At 42.3% G+C, this 24858-nt stretch overlaps 1 protein-coding gene across 3 annotated transcripts in view; it reads left to right on the top strand.

Moving 5' to 3' along the window:
* Positions 1–22850, top strand: part of LOC140197387 (uncharacterized) — a 38583-nt gene extending 15733 nt beyond the window's left edge. For 2 of the 3 annotated variants that reach the window (XM_072257347.1, XM_072257348.1), the window contains exons 3-6: positions 4367–4765; positions 9353–9454; positions 12970–13040; positions 20033–22850. In XM_072257347.1, coding sequence (XP_072113448.1) covers positions 4367–4765; positions 9353–9454; positions 12970–13040; positions 20033–20062 — 602 coding nt within the window. In that variant the 3' untranslated portion in view covers positions 20063–22850. The remainder of the gene's footprint in view (positions 1–4366; positions 4766–9352; positions 9455–12969; positions 13041–20032) is intronic. The other variant, XR_011885938.1, reaches the window with a different exon arrangement.
* Positions 22851–24858: the final 2008 nt, after the last annotated feature.

The raw sequence follows: 24858 nt of genomic DNA, 5'->3' as shown, positions 1-24858 counted from the left end.
TGGCCTTCATCAACTATGGGACTGAGTTAAAGAGCCGAGAGGTAATGTTGCAGCTATATAGGACCCTGGTCAGACCCCACTTGGAGTACTGTGCTCAGTTATGGTTGCCTCACTACAGGAAGGATGTGGAAACCATAGAAGGGGTGCAGAGGAGACTTACAAGGATGTTGCCTGGAGTGGGGAGCATGCCTTATGAGAATAGGTTGAGTGAACTCGACCTTTTCTCCTTGGAGCGACAGAGAATGAGAGGTGACGATAGAGGTGTACACGATAATGAGAGACATTGATCATGTGGATAATCAGAGGCTTTTTCCCAGGACTGAAATGACTAACACGAGAGGGCACAGTTTTAAGGTGCTTGGAAGCAGGTATAGAGGAGATGTCAGGGGTAAGTTCTTTTTTTACGCAGAGAGTGGTGAGTGCGTGGAATGGGCTGCTGGCAATGGTGGTGGAGGTGGATACGATAGGATCCATTAAGAGGCTCCTGGACAGGTACTGGAGCTTAGAAAAATAGAGGGGTATGGGTAACACTAGGAAATTTCTGAGGTAAGTACATGTTTGGCACATCATTGTGGGCTGAAGCACCTGTATTGTGCTGTAGGTTTCTATGTTTACTCTGGGTGCTCCGCTTTCCTCCCACAGTCCAAAAGATGTACCAGGTAGTGGGTTAATTGGGCATTATAAATTCTTCCATGATCAGGTTAGGGTTAATCGGAGCTGTTGGGTGTCGCTGAACAGCGTGGCTGCAAGGGCTGGTAGAGCCTTTTCTGCACTGTCTCTCTAAAATAAGTAAATAAATATCAGGGAATGTACATTGTTAATTCAGTGAACTAAATCTGCAGCTCCCTCAGATCCAGTGTTTTAATATTAGAGTTTGAGGAAACAATATTTTTACAGGGTTGTGAGGGAAAGGGACCAGTAACCCTAAGCAGAAAGATTTATTAAAGAACTAGCACCAGCAGGATGGGCTGATTTTCATCCTCCTGCGCTCTTGCATTACAAGCAGAATCAAATTCACTGAATGAAGCTACTCAGGGTTACTCTCAAGCCGGATTGTAGCTGATTATACCATCTGAACTTGACCCGTAGAAACCATAGAAAAACTACAGCACAGAAACAGGCCTTTTGGCCCTTCTTGGCTGTGCCGAACCATTTTCTGCCTAGTCCCACTGACCTGCACATGGACCATATCCCTCCATACACCTCCCATCTATGTATCTGTCCAATTTATTCTTAAATGTTAAAAAAGAATCCCACCCCCATTTACCACCTCGTCTGGCAGCTCATTCCATACTCCCACCACTCTTTGTGTGAAGAAGCCCCCCTAATGTTCCATTTAAACTTTTCCCCCCTCATCCTTAACCCACGTCCTCTGTTTTTTTTTCTCCCCTTGCCTCAGTGGAAAAAGCCTGCTTGCATTCACTCTATCTATACCCATCATAATTTTATATACCTCTATCAAATCTCCCCTCATTCTTCTACACTCCAGGGAATAAAGTCCTAACCTATTTCAACCTTTTACACGAGTCCCGGCAACATCCTTGTAAACCTTCTCTGCACACTTTCAACCTCATTAATATCCTTCCTGTAATTTGGTGACCAAAACTGAACACAATACTCCAGATTCAGCCTCACCAATGCCTTATACAACCTCATCATAACATTCCAGCTCTTATACTCAATACTTTGATTAATAAGGGCCAATGTACCAAAAGCTCTCTTTATGACCCTATCTACCTGTGACGACACTTTTAGGGAATTTTGTATCTGTATTCCCAGATCCCTCTGTTCTACTGCACTCCTCAGTGCCTTACCATTTACCCTATATATTCTACCTTGGTTTGTCCTTCCAAAGTGCAATACCTCAGACTTGCCTGTATTAAACTCCATCTGCCATTTTTCAGCCCATTTTTCCAGTTGGTCCAAGTCCCTCTGCAGGCTCTGAAAACCTTCCTCACTGTACACTACACCTCCAATCTTTGTATCATCAGCAAATTTGCTGATCCAATTAACCACATTATCAAACAGATCATTGATATAGATGACAAATAACAATGGACCCAGCACTGATCCCTGTGGCACAACACTAGTCACAGGCCTCCACTCGGAGAAGCAATTCTCTACCACCACTCTGGCTTCTTCCATTGAGCCAATGTCTAATCCAATTTACCACCTCTCCATGTATACCTAGTGACTGAATTTTCCTAACTAACCTCCCATGCGGGACCTTGTCAAAGGCCTTACTGAAGTCCATGTAGCAATATCCACTGTCTTCCCTTCATCCACTTTCCTGGTAACCTCCTCGAAAAACTCCAATAGATTGGTCAAACATGACCTGCCACGCACAAAGCCATGTTGACTCTCCCTAATAAGTCCCTGTCTATCCAAATGCTTGTAGATGCCAAATGCTTGTACTCCCTCCAATAACTTACCCACAACCGACATCAAATTTACCAGCCTATAATTTCCTGGATTACTTTTCGATCCTTTTTTAAACAACGGAACAACATGAGCCACTCTCATCCTCCGGCACCTCACCCATAGACACCGACATTTTAAATATTTCTGCCAGGGCCCCTGCAATTTCAACACTAGTCTCCTTCAAGGTCCCTGGGAACACCCTGTCAGGTCCCGGGGATTTAACCACTTTAATTTTCCTCAAGATAGCAAGCACCTCCTCCTTTTCGATCTGTACATTTTCCATGATCTCACTACTTGTTTCCCTTAATTCCATAGACTTCATGCCAGTTTCCTTAGTAAATACAGACGCAAAAAACCCATTTAAGATCTCCCCCATTTCTTTTGGTTCCGCACATAGCCGACCACTCTGATCTTCAAGAGGACCAATTTTATCTCTTTTTACTCTTAATATACTTGTAAAAGCTCTTTGGATTATCCTTCACTTTGACTGCCCTCCTGATTTCCTTCTTAAGTATTTTCTTGCACTTTTTATACTCCTCAAGCACCTTATTTACTCCCTGTTTCCTATACATGTCATACAACTCCCTCTTATTCTTTATCAGAGTTGCAATATCCCTTGAGAACCAAGGTTCCTTATTCCTATTCAATTTGCTTTTAATCCTGACAGGAACATACAAATTCTGCACTCTCAAAATTTCTCCTTTGAAGGCTTCCCACCTACTGATCACATCCTTGCCAGAGAACAACCTGTCCCAATCCACGCTTTTTAGATCCTTTCTCATTTCTTCAAATTTGGCCTTCTTCCAGTTCAGAACCTCAACCCTAGGACCAGATCTATCCTTGCCCATGATCAGGTTGAAACTAATGGTGTTATGATCACTGGAACCAAAGTGCTCCCCTACACAGACTTCCTTCATTTGTCCTAACTCCTTTCCTAATAGGAGATCCAATATTGCATCCCCTCTAGTTGGTCCCTCTGTATATTGATTCAGAAAACTTTCCTGAACACATTTTACAAACTCTAAACCATCTAGACCCCTAACAGTATGGGAGTGCCAATCTATATATGGAAAATTAAAATCCCCTACCACCACAACTTTATGTTTCCTGCAGTTGCTGCAATCTCTCTGCAGGTTTGCTCTTCCAATTCTCGCTGACTATTGGGTGGTCTATAACTCAACCCGAATAATGTGGCCATGCCTTTCCTGTTTCTCAGCTCCACCCATAAGGACTCAGTAGACAAGCCCTCTAATCTGTCCTGCCTGAGCACTGCTGTAACATTTTCCATGACAAGCAATGCTACTCCCCCACCTTTCATTCCTCTGCCTCGATCACATCTGAAACATCGGAACCCTGGAATATTGAACTGCCAGTCCTGCCCCTCCTGTAGCCAAGTTTCACTAATTGCTACAACGTCATAATTCCACGTGTCAACCCTGCGAGTCAAATACATAAGACCGTCATTGTCTACATTAGTTATACTTTATAAATGAGCGATACAATTATTGTGCTGGTCATTTTACTAATATCAGTGTAACGTCAATAATCTCACAGATTTTAATTTATGTTGGAAAGCAGCTTCGACCCAGAAAGCAGAAAGTTCCTGCATTAAGCCTAAGAGATCCAAGAACAGCGCTGGGCGGGGCAAGGTGTGAAATATATGAATGGAGAAACAGTTTACAGGGAATATTACGACAGCGTAGAGTCCGTGTACCTAATCACACCCTTATATGCTTTTGGAAAGATGTGAAACGCAGAAAATGTTTACTTCATCTGGTTTTGCTCCACGGTTTAAACAATTGATCTATTATTCACAGAGAAAGAACAATTGGAGATTCTAGAAATTTGTCACGGATTCGGTCTGATTTACCGTGTATTTGCAACTATAATGTTTTATTGCGATAGAGTTACCATATCATGAAACAATTACCATCTCCACTGTTAGGTGCTGTAACACTGACTGTGCATCAGGACCGCATGAATGGAACCGTCGGGCAGTCTGTGCCCCTACCCACCTCTTACACCGACCCGGACTCACACGGGTATCTGCGGATCACGTGGACCAAAGCCGGGAGGAGAATTGCAGATTATCGATGCCCCTCAAGCAGAAATGGCACCCTTGCTGGATGTGCCCAGACCAGGCTCACTGACGATCACTATAAGGGTCGAACGGTGCTTTTCCCGGAGAACACATCCTTGCTGCTGAGAGATTTGCAGATCAGCGACAGCGGGATTTATTATTTATCCATCGGCCACTCAGCGGGAACTGAGAGTCGCAGTCTGAAATTGATGGTTCAGCCAGACACCAGTAATAGAACCAGTTGGTACTCTCAGAAGGAGTGGGGTGAGTTTGCTAAATTATTCAGAATGTCTTCACTCAGATTGTGTTGTTTGGTAGGTAACAATTGTAGATGCCAACAGTGATTAGCAGGTGTCAAGTTCAAGATTATTGTCAAATTCAAACGTACCCTGAAAATTTGTTTATTTTTCACAGTTTCACGCCTGTAGGACTTGCTTTAAAAATTGTTTGGGTTTGTGTTTATATTTGCTGAAATACTTTACTATACAGATCTTCAATGTCCTAAGAGATAAATTAGTTTAATTAGAAAATACCGGAAATATTCATTAACTCAGGCAGCATCTTTGAAGAGGAAAAACTGTGAATGTTTAAAGTTTCATCAGAAAGTTAGAGGTAAAAAAAAATGGTGAAGAATTTCATTATTTACATCATTTAGATTTTTACCAGCTGGTAATGACTCTCACAAATGTTCAATGGAACAATACCCTAGCAGGGATGACAGTGGAACAGCAATGGCAAGTGTTTCTGGGAATAATGCAGAAGGTGCAGGATCAGTTCATTCCAAACAGGAAGAAAGATCTTAAGGAGAGTAAGGGGAGGCCGTGGCTGACAAGGGAAGTAATGGATCGTATAAAAATAAAAGAGAAGAAGTATAACATAGCAAAAATGAGTGGGAAGCCGGAGGATTGGGAAACTTTTAAAGAGCAACAGAAGGTAATTAAAAAGGCAATATGCAGAGAAAAAATGAGGTACGAAGGTAAACCAGCTAAGAATATAAAGGAGGATAGTAAAAGCTTCTTTAGGTACGTGAAAAGGAAAAAAATAGTTAAGACCAAAATTGGGCCCTGGAAGACAGAAGCGGGTGAATTTATTACGGGGAAAAAGGAAATGGTGGATGAGTTGAACTGTGTGCAGTTTTGGTCTCCAAATTTGAGGAAGGACATTTTTGCTATTGAGGGAGTGCCATGTAGGTTCACAAGGTTAATTCCCAGGATGGTGGGGCTGTCATATGTCGAAAGATTGGAGCGACTGGGCTTGTATACTCTGAAATTTAGAAGGCTGAGAGAGGATCTTATTGAAACATATAAGATTATTAAGGGATTGGACATGCTGCAGGAAGGAAGCATGTTCCCGCTGATGGGTGAGTCCAGAACCAGAGGCCACAGTTTAAGAATAAGGGGTAGGCCATTTAGAACAGAGTTGAGGAAAAACTTTTTCACCCAGAGAGTGATGGATATATGGAATGCTCTGCCTCAGAATGCTGTGAAGGCCAAGTCTCTGGATGTTATCAAGAAAGAGATGGATAGAGCTCTTAAAGATAGTGGAATCAAAGGGTATGGGGATACTGATTGTGGATGATCAGCCATGATCACAGAGAATGGCGGTGCTGGCTCGAAGGGTCAAATGGCCTACTCCCGCACCTATTGTCTATTGTCTAAAAGGTGCTGAATCAAGAATTCTCTGCCCCAGAAAATTGTGGAGGTTAGATCAATAGAACTTCAAGTGATGTAGGTAGGTTTTTGAAGGGTTGGAGAATTGAGGGCCAAGAGGAACTCCCAGAGAGGAGAAGGGGCCTGGGATGGATCAGTCATGATCATATTGAATAGGATCTACTTGAAGGGCTGCATGGCCTACTACCACTCCTGTTTACCCGTGCTCCTGTGGATTCTGCTCCTCCAATGCACAGAGACAAAAAAGTCTGCAGATGTTGGATCGTGGTGAAAAACAAACAGCTGGAGGAACTGAGTGGATCAAACCACATCTGTGGAGGAAAAGGACTGGACCTACTTCTGTGGAGAAATAGTTTTCAGGGAGGTGAACGAAAAGAGTAGTAGGAGGAGAACTGGTTGGGTCTTTGTTCCAGAAAAAAATGAAGGGCCCCAAGACCTTGCTGCTGGGGAATTTGGAGGTGTGCAAAGATAGGTAATTGTTCATTGGTTCACTACTGTCATGCTGAGGTACTGTGATTACAATTCATTCAGCCAAATCAGAGTCAGGTCTAAAAGCACCGACATACGCTGTGAAATTTGTTGACTTAGCAGCAGTACAATGCAATACATGATAAATATAGAAATAAATAAATAAAGGATTTACAGTGTGTGTGTGTGTGTGTATATATATATATATATATATATATATATATATATAATAGGTAAATTAAGAATAATAGTGCAAAAACAGAAATAAAACAGTGGTGAGGTTGTGTTCATGGATTCAATGTCCATTTAGAAATCGGATGGCAGAGGGGAAGAAGCTGTTCCTGAATCGCTGAGTGAATCCCATACCTAAGTTCATCACAACATTGAGGTAGTACAAAAGAAAACAAAAATAGAGAAGATAGATTATAGCTTTACTGTCACAAGGAAAATGCAATGCAAGTTGACTGATAAAGTTCAAGGGCCATTGTGAGGTGAACTGAGAGACCAAGAGTTCATCTTTATCATTAAAGAGGTCCATATGAGAGCCATATCACAGCAGGGTGGAAGCTGCCATCGAGCTTGCTGGAACACTGAACATGAAGATAAGGCAGGTAAAGCCAGGGAATTGGAAGTTGTAAGATTAGAGGGTGCATTGGGTGATGTCCATAGATGTTGCTCAATCTGATGAGCTCCTCCAGCAGTTTGTTTTTTTTTCCTGTTATTTACACCACATATTGACAACTCACTTTCACAATGCACCTTGCTGTCACCATCCCCACTATGACACCCCCCTTTGTTTTCCTTCCTCACCCTCTCCCTCCCTCCTTCAACCCTCTTTTACACTCCCGAGTGTCCTCAGTCCTTTCCACCCTCCTTGCCCATTCTTGCCCTTCTGCCATGTCCAGTTGACAGAATTCCCTCATCTGGGGGTAGTTGATGGGAAAGTGTGCAGAACGAAATGTATTAGGACAGGATTAGTATGTGCAAAACTATGTGCTTCATGGACAGCCAGCGGCCTTGTTACAGTGCTGTATATACTTGGGAACAAATCTCTCCACCTTCGCTAATGGGATAGATCTCACTGGGTCTGGGCCAGCATCTGATCTCCCCACACACGATCACCCATCTGCACCCACTGGCCCTCTGACTCTCTCTGACCCACTGCACTCAGGATTCAGACAGCATAGGACCTACAGGCCTTCCACTGAGTCGCAGTGCATGTCCTCGGCTGTTGACAAAAGGCAGGTCAGCAGCTTCATCTCTGGTCAAAACTGGAAGGATTTGTATTGAACCTTTGAAACATTCTTAACATATTAAACCTGATGCAAGTAATTTTAAAAGTGAAAAGCATGTGAGGAACAACTTAAACAGTTTAAAATTAATTGCCACAAATAACTGCAAGGCTGACACTTGCTTTAACTTTCACCTTCGAGCCAGGAATGTTGCAAACCTTTGTCTTTGCACCCTGCAAAACACCCTTTGAGTGAAGATTGAGATCAAGATTGAAAAACAGTGATAGGTTCTATTTTATTCATCTTACTTTTAATAAAACTTCATAATATTATAGAGTAAAGCCTTCTGGCCTTTGAAGTTTCTACATATTCAGAAGCAACTTAGCAGAAGTTCTATCAGCAAACCAATGTCAACATGGTTTCCTCAACTGGAAATCTTGTCTGACAGTTTTTAAAAAAATTCTTGAGGAAGTAAGATGTGGCACAGAAGAGTCATAGGATTTTATTTATTTGGATTTTCAGAGGCCTTTGAGGCTGCCAAACAAGATAAGAGCCCATGGTATTATGTACAGGAAAGATACTAGCAAATTCAGAAGATTGGCTGACTGGCAGAAGGCAAAGAGTGGGGAGAAGAGGGGCCATTTCTGGTTAGCTGCTGGTGACCAGTGATAACCCACAGAGGTCTGCTACTTTTCATGTTATAAGTTAATGATCTAGATGGTGGAATTTGGCTTTGTGACTAAGTTTTCAGATGATACAAAGATAGGTAGAGGGCAGGTAATGTTGAGGAAGTAGGAAGTCTGAAGAAGGATTTAGATAGATTAGGAGAATGAGCAAAAATTGGAAGACAGAATAGTGTATAGGGGTGTGCATGGTCATGCACTTTGGTAGAAGAAAAAAGGTGTAGACTATTTTCTAAATGGGGCAAATTCAGAAATCAGAGGTTCAAAGGAACTTGGGGGACCTAGTGTAGGTTAACTAGCAGGTTGAATTGGTAGTAAGGAAGGCAAATGCATGGATGGAGTGGACACGGGGTAAATGTTTCCAACAGTGGGAGAGGATAGGACCAGAGATCAATGACTCAGAATAGGAGGATGTCCCTTTAGAACAAGATGAGAAATTTCTTTCACCAGAGGGTGGTGAATCTGTGGAATTCATTGCTAAAGATGGCTTTGGATGCCAAGTCATTGGTATGGTTAAAGCAGAGGTTGATAGATTCTTGATTAGTAATGCCATCAAATGTTACCTGGAGAAGGCAGGTGGATGAGGTTGAGTGGAAAAATAAATCAGCCAGGTATGAATGGCAGAGCAACCTCTGTTCCTATGTCTTATGGTCTTATCGTTTTCTGGTATATTAGTCAATGGGAAGCCATTAATTCCATTATTAATGCATCGGAAAGTTATCTACACTGAAGCTTCTGGGATGGATGTACTGAAATGATAATTAGTATCTGCCATTTCTCTCTTCACATCTTGGACAGATACAGACAATGGGCCATTGCTGGGAATTGGAATTAACCTTCGATACATTGGACTTGTTGTTTACGTTATCTTCCTCTATTTGATCGTGAAATCCCATGGAGGTAAGCAGGACTGCTGTGACATAGTCTCCAGTACACTCTGTGTTCACTGTTGCCTTCAAATAGATCACTGACAGCCTACGTTCAAACAAATGCTCTTCTGTAGATCACAGTAATTAATTGAAGGTTTAAACCTTTGTTCAAATTGTGCTCATGAAAGTGACATGAATGTTCTTGTTCATGGCTCAGCATTGCCCAACCTTAATTGTTCCTCATACTGGGTAAAACAGTAGTGTGATTTTAACCAAGTTGGTCAAATGAAAATCCCCAGGATTGGAAAGTATGCCCACTGCACACACTGCTCAAAACCTTATTCCATTAAATTCAAAAGAGAATAAGATCAGCAAAGATGAACATTTGGGATTCTGCCCAATCCTATTGCTTCCCCAATATTCAGGTAAGATTACAATCTCTGATAAATGTAAGACAGTAAGTATTTCACAAATATCAATGCTATGCATTAACTATACAGATAAAAATGAAATAATAATTCTGCACAATCCTGATGTTTTCCTTTTATCATTATTCAAGAACCTTAGAAGCCTTGCAGTTCCGAGATATTTTCTCTCCTACTGAACACCAGGTCTCATCACACAGTTTAAATGACCAGTAACTGCCATCAGTGCAAAACAGTCTTCCTCATGGTGTGCTTGACACAGAGGTGTTGTTAAAAATGTGATATTTGATCAGATAATGACCTGTGAAAAAGGCTGCAGTATCAGATCTGGAACTACAGTGGCATGCAGTTCTAAGTATTTCTCTTAAGGTGTCTTCTTCTTCAGTGCCTTGCGTGTTACACGCTTGGGCGATCATTGCTCTCCACATTGAACGATCCCTCACAGCGCCAATGATATCTCGCACACTTAGATCTGTTAGTTCTTTCACAGTGTTCATATATTTTCTTCTTTGCCTTCCTCTTCTGTGTTTCTCAGGTATATGACCGTGTAATGTAAGGCATTCTATTTCTCCCTTTCTGATGACGAGGCCCAGGAATTTAAGTTTCCTCTCATTTAATGTTCTCATTAAAGATCTTTTTGTATGGGTACGTTGGAGTACTGTCTCACTAGTTACCCTATCTCTATATGATATTTTCAGCATTCTTCTAAGAAACCACATTTCTGTTGCTTCTAAGTTTCTTTGGAGTTCTGGTGTTATAGTCCATGTTTCAGAAGCATACAGCAAGATTGACCAGATGTAACATTTTAGTAGCCTAAGCCTTCTTGTCATAGAAATGTGTCTGTTGGTAAAAATGGGTTTCAGTTTTTGGAAGTTGGTTTTGGCAATGGCAATTCTTCTTTTTATTTCTACTTTACTTCTAGCATCTTGTGATATAAAGCTACCAAGATAATTAAAGCTGGTCTTTTGTTCAATCTCTTGGTTACCAATGTACAATTGGCAGTTGGGAGTATCCTGATGTTTTGATATTACCATACATTTGTTTTTTTTACAGTTGTTGGTTAGACCAAAATCTGCACTTGTTTGTACTACTTTGTCTAGGAGGATTTGTAGGTCTTCTGCCGCACTTGCTATTAGGGTGGTATTGTCTGAATATCGTATATTGTTGATGTTAACACCTCCAATTTTTATCCCATCTAGGTTTTCTATTTCTCTGAGAGTCATTTCACTATAGATATTAAATAATTCCGGTGAGGCAACGCATCCCTGTCTAAATCCCTCTTTGAACTTTAGTCCAACTGCTTATATTATCATCAATTTTTACCGCTGCCGTTTGATTCCAATATAAATTTTGAAGCAGTTGTTGGTCCCTTCCGTCAATGTTTATTTGAGCGAGAATTTGAAATAATTTTTCATGTTGCACTTTGTCGAATGCTTTCGTGAAATCAATAAAACATAAAAAGACATCATTTTGATATTCAATTGCCCTTTCTGAAAGCATTCGTAGTAGGAAAATTGCGTTCCTAGTTCCCCTACCCTCAATAAACCCATATTGCAGTTTAGAAGCTTCTGGTCTTAGCTTGTTTTTAATTCAACTCAGAACAACTCTCAACAAAATCTTTATTATGTGACTCATAAGACTGATTGTTCTGTGATTTTCACAGTCAATAGTTCCAGGAACTTTTGGCAGAGTTATAGATACTGATTTCAAGAGATCGTCAGGCAATACACCAGACTCATATATGCCAGTAAAAAGTTCAAAAAGAATATCTATGCCCAGATCTTTTAGGGCTTGTATCATTTCCACTGAAGTTTCATCAGGTCCAGTGGTTTTACCATGTTTCATGCTTTTCATTGCTTTAGTTATTTCTTCTTTGGTAATAGGTGGGCCAGAATTAGGATGTTTAATATCTGGGGGTTCCCCTCTATTATCTTCAAACAGCTGCTCTATATACCGAATCCACCTCTCACATACTTTATCTGGATCTGTTAGTATGGATCTGTCTGCTGATCTTATGCATCCTGTAGAAGAGGTTTTCTTAATTCCAGTAATTTCCTTAATTTTCTTGTGCCTTTCTTTGCTGTTGTTAATATGGCCTTCTACTTCATTGCATTTTTGATTCAGCCACTCTTCCTTTGCAATATTGCACAACTGTCTGGTCTGCCTGTCTGGCTGTCTGTATTGCACTTCATTATTCTTCGCTAACCTTCTCTGTTCCAACAGATCTAGAATTTCTTGGGATATCCAGCCCTTGTTGGTGTGTTGGATTTCTTGTACTGGGATTATCTCCTCTGCTGATTGCTGTATAGCATATTTAAATCTGTCCCAAATAGGTGTTGTTTCATTTTTGTTAAGGTGTTCTTCTACAGCTGTTTTGAATTGTTGCTTAAGTTCTCCCAACATATACTTCTTTTTCTTTTTTCCCCACGTTTCAGTTTCTTTAACTTTGTTTTAATGGTAGCTATTATTAAGGTGTAATAATTTTAATGCAAGTTATGTTGATCAAGACTGTGTGTCCTCTTCATTTATTTACAATCTTTTCTGGACCTGTGTATCCATATCATCTCCAATTGTTCCTGAAGAATGTGTCAACCTATCATCTTGAACTTAACTTACCTTTCTGATGGACGTGTTCTGCTTAGGGAGTTTAGGAACATTTCCAAGTTGGGATGTATGCATCTTGGAGGGGGTGTTTGCATTGAACCCTTGCGCTTGCCCGACGTGGCACTGGTTTTGAAATGCCCAAATTAGGTACCACAGTTCACTTTAGCAAGTTGTGCACACTGCAGCCACGGTGCACCAGTGCCGGAGGGAATGAATGTTTAGGCTGATGGATGGGGTGCTAATTAAGTGGCCTGATTTCTCCAGGATGGTGCTCCTGGAGCATTATTGGTGAACACTCAGCAGTGCAGAGGGGTGTATTCTATCATGTTTCTGACCATGCTTTGTAGATGATGGAAAGATTGTGGGAGGTTAGAAGAGAGCCAGCCACTGTTCTTCTCTTGCACCTACAGTATTAACGTGCTTTGTCCGGTTTCATTTCTTGTCAATGGTTGTAGGCTCAGGGAGATAACAATGAATCATGACCTAGAAACATTTAAAAAAAGGCTTTTCCTTTCAGGTTGCAAACGAACTCAAGTGCAAAGAGAAACACTAAGTGCTCAAGATCAAAGTGGGGAACTTTGTGAAAAGGTAAAGAGATTGAGTTCCCTACTGTTTGGTTTCTATTAACAATTCCCTGACTGCTTTCTCAGCTCTGCTGAACCAATACTACTCAAAGACTCTTCTCCTCCTTTGGGAATAATGTCCTCACAGGGCAACACAAGCATTTGTGAGGGAGATGTAAAAATAACTTTGCTAGTTGAAGTGAATATTGTTTCTGCTAAATTCTTTTGGAATCTGGGGAAAGTTTATTAATTGCAATTTGTATTTTCTTAACCTTGGTTATAGTTATTAACCTTAAGTATAACTTGTATTTATTTAACCTCTCTGTGTAATTAGTACCTTCACTATATCTCTCCTTTCAGATCTCAAACTGCACTGAGTGCTCACTTTATTAGGTACACCTGTACACCTGTGCTGCTGAATGCAGATATCTAATCAGCCAATCATGTGTCAGCAACTCAATACGTAAAAGCATGCAGACATGGTCAAGAGGTTCAGTCGTTGTTCAGACCAAACATCAGAATGGGGAAGAAATGACTTTGCCTGTGGAATGATTGTTGGCATCAGAGGGGGTTGTTTGAGTGTTTTAGAAACTGCTGATCTCCTGGGGTTTTCATGCACAGCAGTCTCTAGAATTTACAGAGAATAGTGTGCGTAACAGAGAGCGCTCAGTAAATGCACTCCTTACATGGAATTTATACACACACACACACACCACACACACACACACCACACACACACATTGCCTTGTCATTCTGCTGTCACTGTGCTGTCTGCAGTGTCTTCCTCAGTTTCAAATCAGGCTGATGCATTAGGCTTGCTTCATGGTGCCTTTCCTGCCATACACAGTGGAATATTACATTTCTTTAGTGATGTAAATGTGTGTATGTTGTTTGTATACTGTGTTTAAGGTAGATACAGTACTTCTGTTTATTTTGCAACAGGATTATAATTACGTTATGGGGTACATCATATTCTAATTCATGTGTAGTCTTAAATTAACTTTATGGGTAATTAAAGATGGTAATAAACAGAACTCTTTGCTCTTAGTGGGAGGGAGAGAGAACAGGACTGCCAGGAGTTCAGAGTGAACAAAAATAGTAGGGAGCTATATCAGTTAGATATATTTTTGGAAATATTGGCGGTTTCCTTTTCACTATTTTCATTAAATTTTGTCAGTTTGATTTTTGACACACTTAAGAAACACTCTTGCACTAAAGTGCTAAATGACTCCAGCCATTGTTTTGTTAGGCCATAACCCATTGACAAGAAGGTGACAATATCTCAAATAACCACGTGTTACAACAGCGGTGTGCACAAGAGCATGTCTGAATGCACAACATGTCACACCCTGGAGTCGGTGGGCTACAGCAGCAGAGGCCACAGCAGGTTTCACTCCTGTGCCTAATAAAGTAGCCACTGAGCTACTTTTATACTGTAGGTGTGCAGTCAAACTAAGTTTGACACCGAGACATGTAAGGAAGTATTAGCACAGATGAGAGACAACTTTTGAAAGAAGGTAGAAATGACAGGTTTTGGAAGTGAATTTAAAAGCTTATGTTCAGGCAAGACACCATCAAAACTAAAATCAGAGATGTGCATGAGGCCAGGAATGGAGGCTAGAGAAGATGACAGAGAGGGATGCTTTGAAAATGGCGCCAAGAACTTTTACTCACAGGGAAGCAATGCAGGTCTTCGAGCAAAGATGCAAATTTGGAAGCAGTCAACATATATTTGAATGACCTCAAGCTTACAGGAGAAGAACAAGGGAAGCTGACCAGCAGAGTGTTGGACTCTGGAGGTAACTCAGGAGAGGGGTTTCTAGACCAGTTGGGGTGGGGTACGGAATAAGTTAAGAAATGGTTATCGGGCAGCTTTTCTGGGTTCATAGGTCTCTGACGCATCAAGGGATCAAGTCGGATACCAAGGCTACAAGTTATTAGCTTCAGCCTCAGTCAGTCAAGGGAATAAGGTGGAACTTATAATGATGGTACAGAGAGTGCAGTGGGTCCCTAAGATAAGGGTTCCAACTTCCCAATATTTAGTTAGAACATAGAAAATAAAGCAGTACAGCACAGGAACGTGATGTTGTGCCAAACTAATTGTGCTAATGATACCTAATTACAATGATCCTGCTGCCTGCGCATGGTCCATATCCCTCCATTCTCTGCAGGTTCACATACCTACAGTATCTAAAAGCCGCTTGACTGCATCACTTGTCAATGTCATCACCTCAACCCCTGCCATCTCATTCCAGGCACCCATCACTCTCCATGTAAAATAAAACCTGCCATGCACTCCTGCTTTTAATATTCCCCCTCTCACTTTCGATGCATGCTCTCTACCCTTGGCAAGAGATACCAATTGTCTGCTCTGTCTCTGCCTCTCATAATGTTATCAGCTTCCCTCGCCCTCTGCCACTCCAAAGAAAACAGCTCAAGTTTGCCCAACTTTTCCTGATAACGTATGCCCTGTTCGACCATCATAATAAACCCCTTCTTCACCCTCTCCAAAGCCAGCACATTCTTTCTGTAACGGGGCAATTAGAATTGAATGCAAAACTCCAGAAGTGGCCGAACCAGAGCGCTGTAGAGCTGCAACATGTCTTCAAACTCAGTGACTGATTAATAAAAGCAAGCATGCCATATGCCTTCTTCATCACCCGATTTGTCAGGCTACTTTCGGGAAGCTATGAACTTGGATGTCGGGATCCTTCTCTGTTGAGGACCCTGTTATTAACTGTATACTTCCCCTCTCCCAAAATTAAATACCTCACATCTAATACTTCTGCAACCATATCTGTGACAGATGCGAGGAAATCTGCAGATACTGGAATTTCAAGCAAAACACATTAAAGTTGCTGGTGAACACAAGATGCTGCCTGACCTGCTGTGTTCACCAGCAACTTTTATGTGTTCTGTGACAGATGTATAGTCTGATGACTCCCTTTGGCAATTGTCTAACTAACCCATCCAGTTACACACACACACACACACACACACACACACACACACACACACACACACACACACACACATATATATCAAAAACAGCAGAGGTCCCAGTATAAATCCCTATGGAACACCAGTCATCACTCCAATCAGAACAGACCCATCGACCAATATCCTCTGTCTTCTATGGGCAAACCAATTCTGAATCCGAACTGCTACCTGGCTGAGAATCAGATTGCATTTCACTCTTCTGGATGAGTCTACCATGAGCAACTTTATTCAATGCCTTACTACATCCACTGTCCTCCCTTCATCAATCATCTTCATCGTCTTCTCAAAAACTTCAGCAAGTTATTAAGACATGAGCTGCCCCGCACAAGGTTATAGGAAACATCTGCCCATCTTATTTATTTTTAGCTCTCTGCAAGGTTACACCTTTAGTTCGGTGGTGCTTAAACATATGTTCCAGTTAGCACAGAAGTAATGGTGTGGCAGAGTTTAACTTTTATTTCCGTTTTCTGTTTACTGATAGTATGATGGTATCATTATCTTAAACCACAAAAATGATTGAGTGGAAAAAATATGGATGACCACAATAGTGACCCATCTGTTCTTTACCATAGAATGTGAAAATAGCACCATCCTGTTTAAACAGCCCTCCATCTTAATCTACTGAAGGTAATTGTAATAACATTGTAATGAACTGAGTTTATATACCTCCTCGCAGATACCTCCTCTTACTTACCCCTCGATCATGACCCCACTAAGAAGCACCAGGCCATTCTCCCCCACACTATCACCAGCTTTATCCGCTCAGGGGATCTCCCATCCACTGCTACCAACCTTATAGTTCCCACACCCCGCATTTCCCGTTTCTACCTCCTACCCAAGATCCACAAACCTGCCTGTCCAGGTAGACCCATTGTCTCAGCTTGCTCCTGCCCACCAAACTCATTTCTGCATACCTCGACACTGTTTTATCCCCCCTTGTTTGATCCCTTCCTACCTATGTTCGTGACACTTCTCAAGCTTTGAAATTTTTCGATGATTTTAAGTTCCCTGGCCACCACCACTTTATTTTCACCATGGATGTCCAGTCCCTATATACTTCCATCCACCACCAGGAAGGTCTCAAAGCTCTCCGCTTCTTTTTGGATTCTAGACCTAACCAGTTCCCCTCTACCACCACTCTGCTCCATCTAGTGGAATTAGTTCCTACTCTTAATAATTTCTCCTTTGGCTCCTCCCACTTCCTCCAAACTAAAGGTGTAGGCATGGGGACCCATATGGGTCCCAGCTATGCCTGACTTTTTGTTGGCTTAGTGGAACAATCCATGTTCCAAACCTATACTGGTATCTGTCCCCAACTTTTCCTTCGCTACATCGACGACTGCATTGGTGCTGCTTCCTGCACGCATGCTGAGCTCGTTGACTTCATTAACTTTGCCTCCAACATTCACCCTGCCCTCAAGTTTACCTGGTCCATTTCCGACACCTCCCTCCCCTTTCTAGATCTTTCTGTCTCTGTCTCTAGAGACAGCTTATCTACTGACGTCTACTCTAAGCCTACTGACTCTCACAGCTATCTGGACTATTCCTCTTCTCACCCTGTCTCTTGCAAAAATGCCATCCCCTTCTCGCAATTCCTCTCTCTCAGTCACATCTCCTCTCAGGATGAGGCTTTTCATTCCAGGATGAAGGAGATGTCCATGCTCAATACAAAAGGACATGGCTTTAAGGTAAGGGGTGGGAAGTTCAAGGGGGATATTAGAGGAAGGTTTTTTACTCAGAGAGTGGTTGGTGTGTGTAATGCACTGCCTGAGTCAGTGGTGGAGGCAGATACACTAGTGAAGTTTAAGAGACTACTAAACAGGTATATGGAGGAATTTAAGGTGGGGGGGGTTATATGGGAGGCAGGGTTTCAGGTTCAGCACAACATTATGGGCCGAAGGGCCTGTAATATGCTGTACTATTCTATAAAGGGGCTTCCCTTCCTCCACCATCAACTCTGCTCTCAAACGCATCTCTCCCATTTCACGCACATCTGCTCTCACCCCATCCTCTCGCCACCCCACTAGGAATAGGGTTCCCCTGGTCCTCACCTACCACCCCACCAGCCTCCGGGTCCAACGTATAATTCTCCGTAACTTCCGCCACCTCCAATGGGATCCCTCCACTAAGCACATCTTTCCCTCCCACCACCCCCCCCGCTTTCCGCAGGGATCGCTCCCTACGTGACTCCCTTGTCCATTCGTTCCCCCCCCATCCCTCCCCACCGATCTCCCTCCCAGCACTTATCCTTGTAAGCGGAACAAGTGCTACACATGCCCTTACACTTCCTCCCTCACTACCATTCAGGGCCCCAGACAGTCATTCCAGGTGAGGCGCCACTTCACCTGTGAGTCGGCTGGGGTGATATACTGCGCCCGGTGCTCCTGATACGGCCTTCTATATATTGGTGAGACCCGACACAGACTGGGAGACCGTTTCGCTGAACACCTACGCTCTGTCCGCCAGAGAAAGCGGGATCTCTCAGTGGCCACACATTTTAATTCCACGTCCCATTCCCATTCTGATACGTCTGTCCACGGCCTCCTCTTCTGTAAAGATGAAGCCACACTCAGGTTGGAGGAGCAACATCTTATATTCCGTCTGGGTAGCCTCCAACCTGATGGCATGAACATTGACTTCTCTAACTTCCATTAATATCCCACCTCCCCCTCGTACCCCATCCGTTATTGCCCATCCTCTGGGCTTCCCCCTCCCCCTTTCTTTCTCCCTAGGCATCTTGTCCCATGATCCTCTCATATCCCTTTTGCCAATCAACTGTCCAGCTCTTGGCTCCATCGCTCCCCCTCCTCCTATCATTTTGGATCTCCCCCTCCCCCTCCCACTTTCAAATCTCTTACTAGCTCTTCTTTCAGTTAGTTCTAACGAAGGGTCTCGGCCCGAAACGTTGACTGTACCCCTTCCTATAGATGCTGCCTGGCCTGCTGTGTTCACTAGCAACTTTTATGTGTGTTGCTTGAAATTCCAGCATCTGCAGATTTCCTCATGTTTGAGTTTATATGTTTGGTTTCCAACTATTCTTCAGGAAAGGACAAATCATAGTCACTTTACAAGCAAGATAGATCCACAGAGATTAAAACTAGCTCATGATCTTACACCACACTATATCCAACCGTATTAAACATTGTAAATTGCCGACATGTCTCAAATCATGCCCTGTCCCTGAATAAGTGAACTAAACAGCACAACTACATCCACTATATTAAAAAAACAACACAGATATAACAGGGACCAAACCTTAAAAATAGGTCTATAATAAAATAGGCTTCACTGGATGTGTGTGTGTGTGTGTGTGTGTGTGTGTGTGTGTGTGTGTGTGTGTAACATCCCTGTGTGTGACATGCAATGTTTAGAAAAAGGAAGAATCTTTGGATTATTCAGAGTTACAGTATGTTCAGCTAATAGGCAGGTGGGGCTCGTCGGCCTTCGACGGCAATCTGCCTAAGAGAAGGGAAACTCTGATTTTAAACCTCTGCTGCCTTGCAGCCATACCCACCCATGGGAAAGGTTTCTGGAGTAAACCCCAAAGAAGAAACCCAGAGCTGGGGTCCCTGGGGCAGTTTGATGTTGTTTACAACTTCACTCTGGCACCCTCTGCGATGGCACTGGTGCCAAGCTGTATCAGTGCTTGCCCTCCCCTTGAACTACATCAGCGACGTGGAGAGGGGGAACCTGCTGCATGGACAACAGCCGGTTCTTCAAATCTTCCTGCCCAGGCTTGCGCCCTGGAGAGGACACAGTCCACCAGAGGCGCAAACCCCTGATCCCCTGGGATCGATGGCTGCCTACTACTAGTATGTTCAGCTAATATCTCATTCAGTAAAAGGAATTACAAAATAGTTTATAAAAGACAACTAAAAATCACTAACCCAGATTGTCTGGCATTTCCTCCTGTTGGTTTTACGTACTTGTTTCTCAGACAAGATTGTTCAATGTATTTATTTTGTTTTTGCCAGCTATTTCCTAACACAAGCTTTGATCTTTTTAAATCGTTCTCAGAATTTGTCAACCAGCAATCCAACTGAGTGAACTTATTGGAATCGACAGGAGCTGACAAGAATACTCAAGATGGCCACAATGCAGAAATGAACTATATTACCCATTCCAAATATATAAATCAATTCCAATATAAAACCTTTAATACTTTGATGACAGATTATATGTGGTAAATACTGTAAATTAACTTCCTTGAACATGCTGAACGTAGAATCTCCTGATCCAACGGTAGGTAATGCTACAAACAACAGGAATTCTGCAGATGCTGGAAATTCAAGCAACACACACCAAAGTTGCTGGTGAACGACCACGCTCTGTCTGCCAGAGAAAGCAGGATCTCCCAGTGGCCACACATTTTAATTCCACATCCCACTCCCATTCTGACATGTCTATCCATGGCCTCCTCTACTGTAAAGATGAAGCCACACTCAGGTTGGAGGAACAACACCTTATATTCCGTCTGCGTAGCCTCCAACCTGATGGCATGAACATCGACTTCTCTAACTTCCGCTAATGCCCCACCTCCCCCTGGTACCCCATCTGTTATTTAATTTTATACACACATTCTTTCCCTCTCTCTCCTTTTTCTCCCTCTGTCCCTCTGACTATACCCCTTGGCCATCCTCTGGGTTCCCCCCCTTTTCTTTCTCCCAGGGCCTCCTGTCCCATGATCCTCTGAAATCCCCTTTGCCAATCATCTGTCCAGCTCTTGGCTCCATCCCTCCCCCTCCTGTCTTCTCCTATCATTTTGGATTGCCTCCTACCCCTCCCACTTTCAAATCTCTTACTAACTCTTCCTTCAGTTAGTCTTGACGAAGGCTCTCGGCCTGAAACGTCGACTGTACCTCTTCCTACAGATGCTGCCTGGCCTGCTGCGTTCACCAGCAACTTTGATGTGTGTAGGTAATGCTGACCTAGATTAGTGTATACACTGAAAGAGAGAAGGTCAAAATGTGAAATACAATGGTGTTCGCAAGGCTATTTATTTGGAGTTCTAAAGATGAGTATGATTTTCAGTTCAGAGTTATTAAACTTCTGTTGAGTTTTTCTATTTTCATTGAAAGCTTTAGAGACAGCATCTGTTTAATGGCCAGATGCCAAGAGGGAAATCTATTTGATCTCCTCTGGTTGTATAGTAGCGGTCACCAACCTTTTTAAGCCCAAGATCCCCTACCTCGGCCTTACTGAAAGGCAAGATCGACCTACTAAATCATTTAGAGAAAAAACAGCTTAGGTTGCATTTCCAACTTGAGGCCTTTTATTTGGGGTAATTGTATCTGAATTACATAAAATGCTTTTGTCAAACTTTCAATTTAATTCAACCAAGAAAATACTGTAACCAGTCATAGTCATACTTTATTGATCCCAAGGGAAATTGGGTTTCGTTACAGTTGCACCAACCAAGAATAGAGTATAAATATAGCAATATCAACTATAAATAATTAAATAATAATATGTAAATTACGCCAGGGAATAAGTCCAGGACCAGCCTATTGCCTCAGGGTGTCTGACCCTCCAAGGGAGGAGTTGTAAAGTTTGATAGTCACAGGCAGGAATGACTTCCTATGACGCTTTGTGTTGCATCTCGGTGGAATGAGTCTCTGGCTGAATGTACTCCTGTGCCCAACCAGTACATTATGCAGTGGATGGGAGATATTGTCCAAGATAGCATGCAGCTTAGACAGCATCCTCTTTTCAGACACCACCGTGAGAGAGTCCAGTTCCAACCCCACAACATCACTGGCCTTACGAATGAGTTTGTTGATTCTGTTGGTGTCTGCTACCCTCAGCCTGCTGCCCCAGCACACTACAGCAAACATGATCGCGCTGGCCGCTACAGACTCGTAGAACATCCTCAGCATCGTCCAACAGATGTTCAAGGACCTCAGTCTCCTCAGGAAATAGAGACGGCTCTGACCCTTCTTGTAAAGGTTTAACTAGCATATCAAACAGGCCATAGCAGCATCGAGCTCATCCCATAACGCCTTGAATAAGCGGTGCTGAAGCACTTTTGCTTGAATCAAGTTTATCAGTTTGACCACCAGTGTCATTACTTGAGAAAAGTCCACGACCTTCCCAGCCAAGGCCTGCTGATGAATCACACATTGATAATCTAGGAAGTTGGGAAAATCAGGGTCATTATGGCACAGTGCGATGAAACCAACACACATACCGTGGATTGTTGGGGCCCCATCAGTAGTAATTGCCACCAGTTTATGAATGGGCATGTCATATTCACAGATTTTTTTAAAACTCATTGTAAATATCCTCACCTCTCATTCTCTCCTTTAAGTGCAAAAGAGTGAGGAAGTCCTCCTTTGTTGTAAAATCCTGGAAAACCATTCTGACAAATACAACAAACTGTGCTGTTTGCATTGCATCCATGGATTCATCGAACTGTCGTGAAAAATATTCACAGAGTGACAAGTCCTTTAACACTTGTCGATCCACGTCCTCTGAGCCTTCAACCCCGATTTCAGCTCCTCAACTTTCCTGGTGTTGTTAAACTGTTACTGAAACACTAGTATAAGTTTCAGAGGAACACAAGCTAATGACACCACTGTTTTTGTTTCGCATTTCTTTACATTTGGGGAATGTTGGAATTTAAAGGGGGAGAGATGTTGTAATGTGAGCATCATAAAGATAAGTTAATACCAATTAGGATCATGGTAAAGCTGTTTGTAAAGAGAGATTGTTTCCAGGGTTGTGGGGTTTTCCTTCTGGTCTTTTCTGCCCAGTGCGCATTAGTGAAAAGCTCTGTATGCGAATATCATTTTACCGTCCTAGATAAAGTTCTTCCTTTTGGGCATGAAGTTGTCGAGTGGTCCTTTTTCAAAGTAGAAGTTACTACATATTTGCATTAAAAGGTTTATCAGGCATAATGTATTCGTGTATTTATTTTTAATTTTTTTGGGGATCTACTGGGCAAGTCTCAAAGATCGACTGATCGACCGCGATCGACTGGTTGGCGTGAATTGGGAGAGCCGGAACAGTCTCTTCATTCAGAATAGTAATTGCACCTTTAAGTGAAATCCTAAATAACCCTCCTTCAACTGTGCACATATTTGATGACTGAACATTGTGCAGAGCTTTCTGCAAAGTCAAATATCTACAAGTAAAGAACTTTCCCTCATCTCGGTCTTCAACAATAAACACCTCTCCGACCCTGCTTGTTAGTTCTGGACTTCACCACTTAGTACCCACACAATCAATTCATCACAGAATTTTATTTTCTTCCATGAAGATCTACTATTGAGCAACATCCAGTCATTGAGTATATTCAAGGCTGAGAAAGAGATTTTGGATTTCAATTTAAATATTTGTAGTTCTGCAGGAATAGGGAGTTGATCATCCTTAATCTTAATGAATCATGGACAAGATTAATGGTCCCATTGGACTTTTCTTCATGCTGGTATTTTTTTTTATTCTTGTATCTATGTTTGCCCTTCTGATGTCTAAAAGAAATTCTAAAGGCCCACGGTCTTCTCATCGTTCCTGATTGTGTTCTACACTCAGTGGCCACTTTATTAGGTACAGCTGGTGGTTAAGTATCTAATCAGCCGATCATGTGCAGCAACTCAATGCACAAGAGCATGCACACATGGTCAAGAGGGTCAGTTGTTGTTCAGACCAAACACTTGAGTGGGGGAAAGAAATGTGATCTGAATGACTTTGGCCATGGAATAATTAATGGTGCCAGGCAGGGTGGTCTAAGCATCACAGAAATTGCAGATCTCCTGGGATTTTCACGCTCAACAGTCCTGAGAGTTTCCAGGGAATGGCACGATTAACAAGAATCATCCAGTGAGCTGCAGTTCTATGGGCAAAAATTCCTTGATAATAGGAAAGGTGCAAGGAGAATAGCCAGGAAGGTGTTAGGAACTCAGATAACCATGCGTTACAATAGCAGTGTGCAGCAAAGCATCTCTGAATGGACAACACATCTAAGCTTGAAGTGGATGAGCAACAGCAGCAGAAGAACACACCAGCCTCCACTCCTGCACCTGGGAAAGTGGTGACTGAGTGTGCGTCAACCACTCTTCTAAAATGAGCACAGCAGAAGCCTATTCTCTGTATTACTTACGGCGTCAATCAATCCACATGCTTTTTTTGCAAGTATATGTTTCCTTGTATGGAAATAACTAAATTGCAAATGGGTACTCCAGATGTAATCTATCAAAGCCCTGTAAAATTTCAGCAGGACCTCAACAACTGCTGTCTTCTAACCCTCTTGGGCTAAAGGCCAATAAAGAGTTGATGAGTTACCTGGTCTCTGTCTGTGCGGGCACGCAGTATAGCTTAATATTTTGGTTCAGGGTGTCTCTGCTGGTAAGCACTCACTGAAATCTTATTCTGAGTTTCTCAAAGGTCTGTGTTATAGAGAGAGCTTGGACAGACAAGGACAATTTTCCTTTGTCTCTGAGAGGTGATCTTACAAAGATGTATAAAATTGTGAGGGGCATAGATGGGGTCTTTTTCCCGCAGCAGGGAAATCAAGAATTAGAGGATATAGTTTTATGGTGAGAGGGGAAGATTTAAACTGTATCAAGGGGCATTTTTTACACAAAGACTGTTATGTATATGGACTGAAATGCTAGAGGAAGTGATTGTGGCCGGTACAATAACAACCTTTAAAAGACAGTTGGACAGTGACATGTATAGGAAAGGCTTAGAAGAATATTGGCCAGATGCAAGAAAATGGTAGTAGCTTGGATTAGCATCTTGGTCCATATTCTCCATGTTGTAAGATACTATGAATATTTTGTTTCCCTTTTCATTTGCTATTTGTGCATCCGGTTATTCCCTGTGGAATTCTCTATTCTATCCCG

The sequence above is a fragment of the Mobula birostris genome, chromosome 5 (genome assembly GCF_030028105.1).
Source record: "Mobula birostris isolate sMobBir1 chromosome 5, sMobBir1.hap1, whole genome shotgun sequence".
NCBI lineage: Eukaryota > Metazoa > Chordata > Chondrichthyes > Myliobatiformes > Myliobatidae > Mobula > Mobula birostris.
This window is presented reverse-complemented; position numbering and strand designations above follow the sequence as displayed.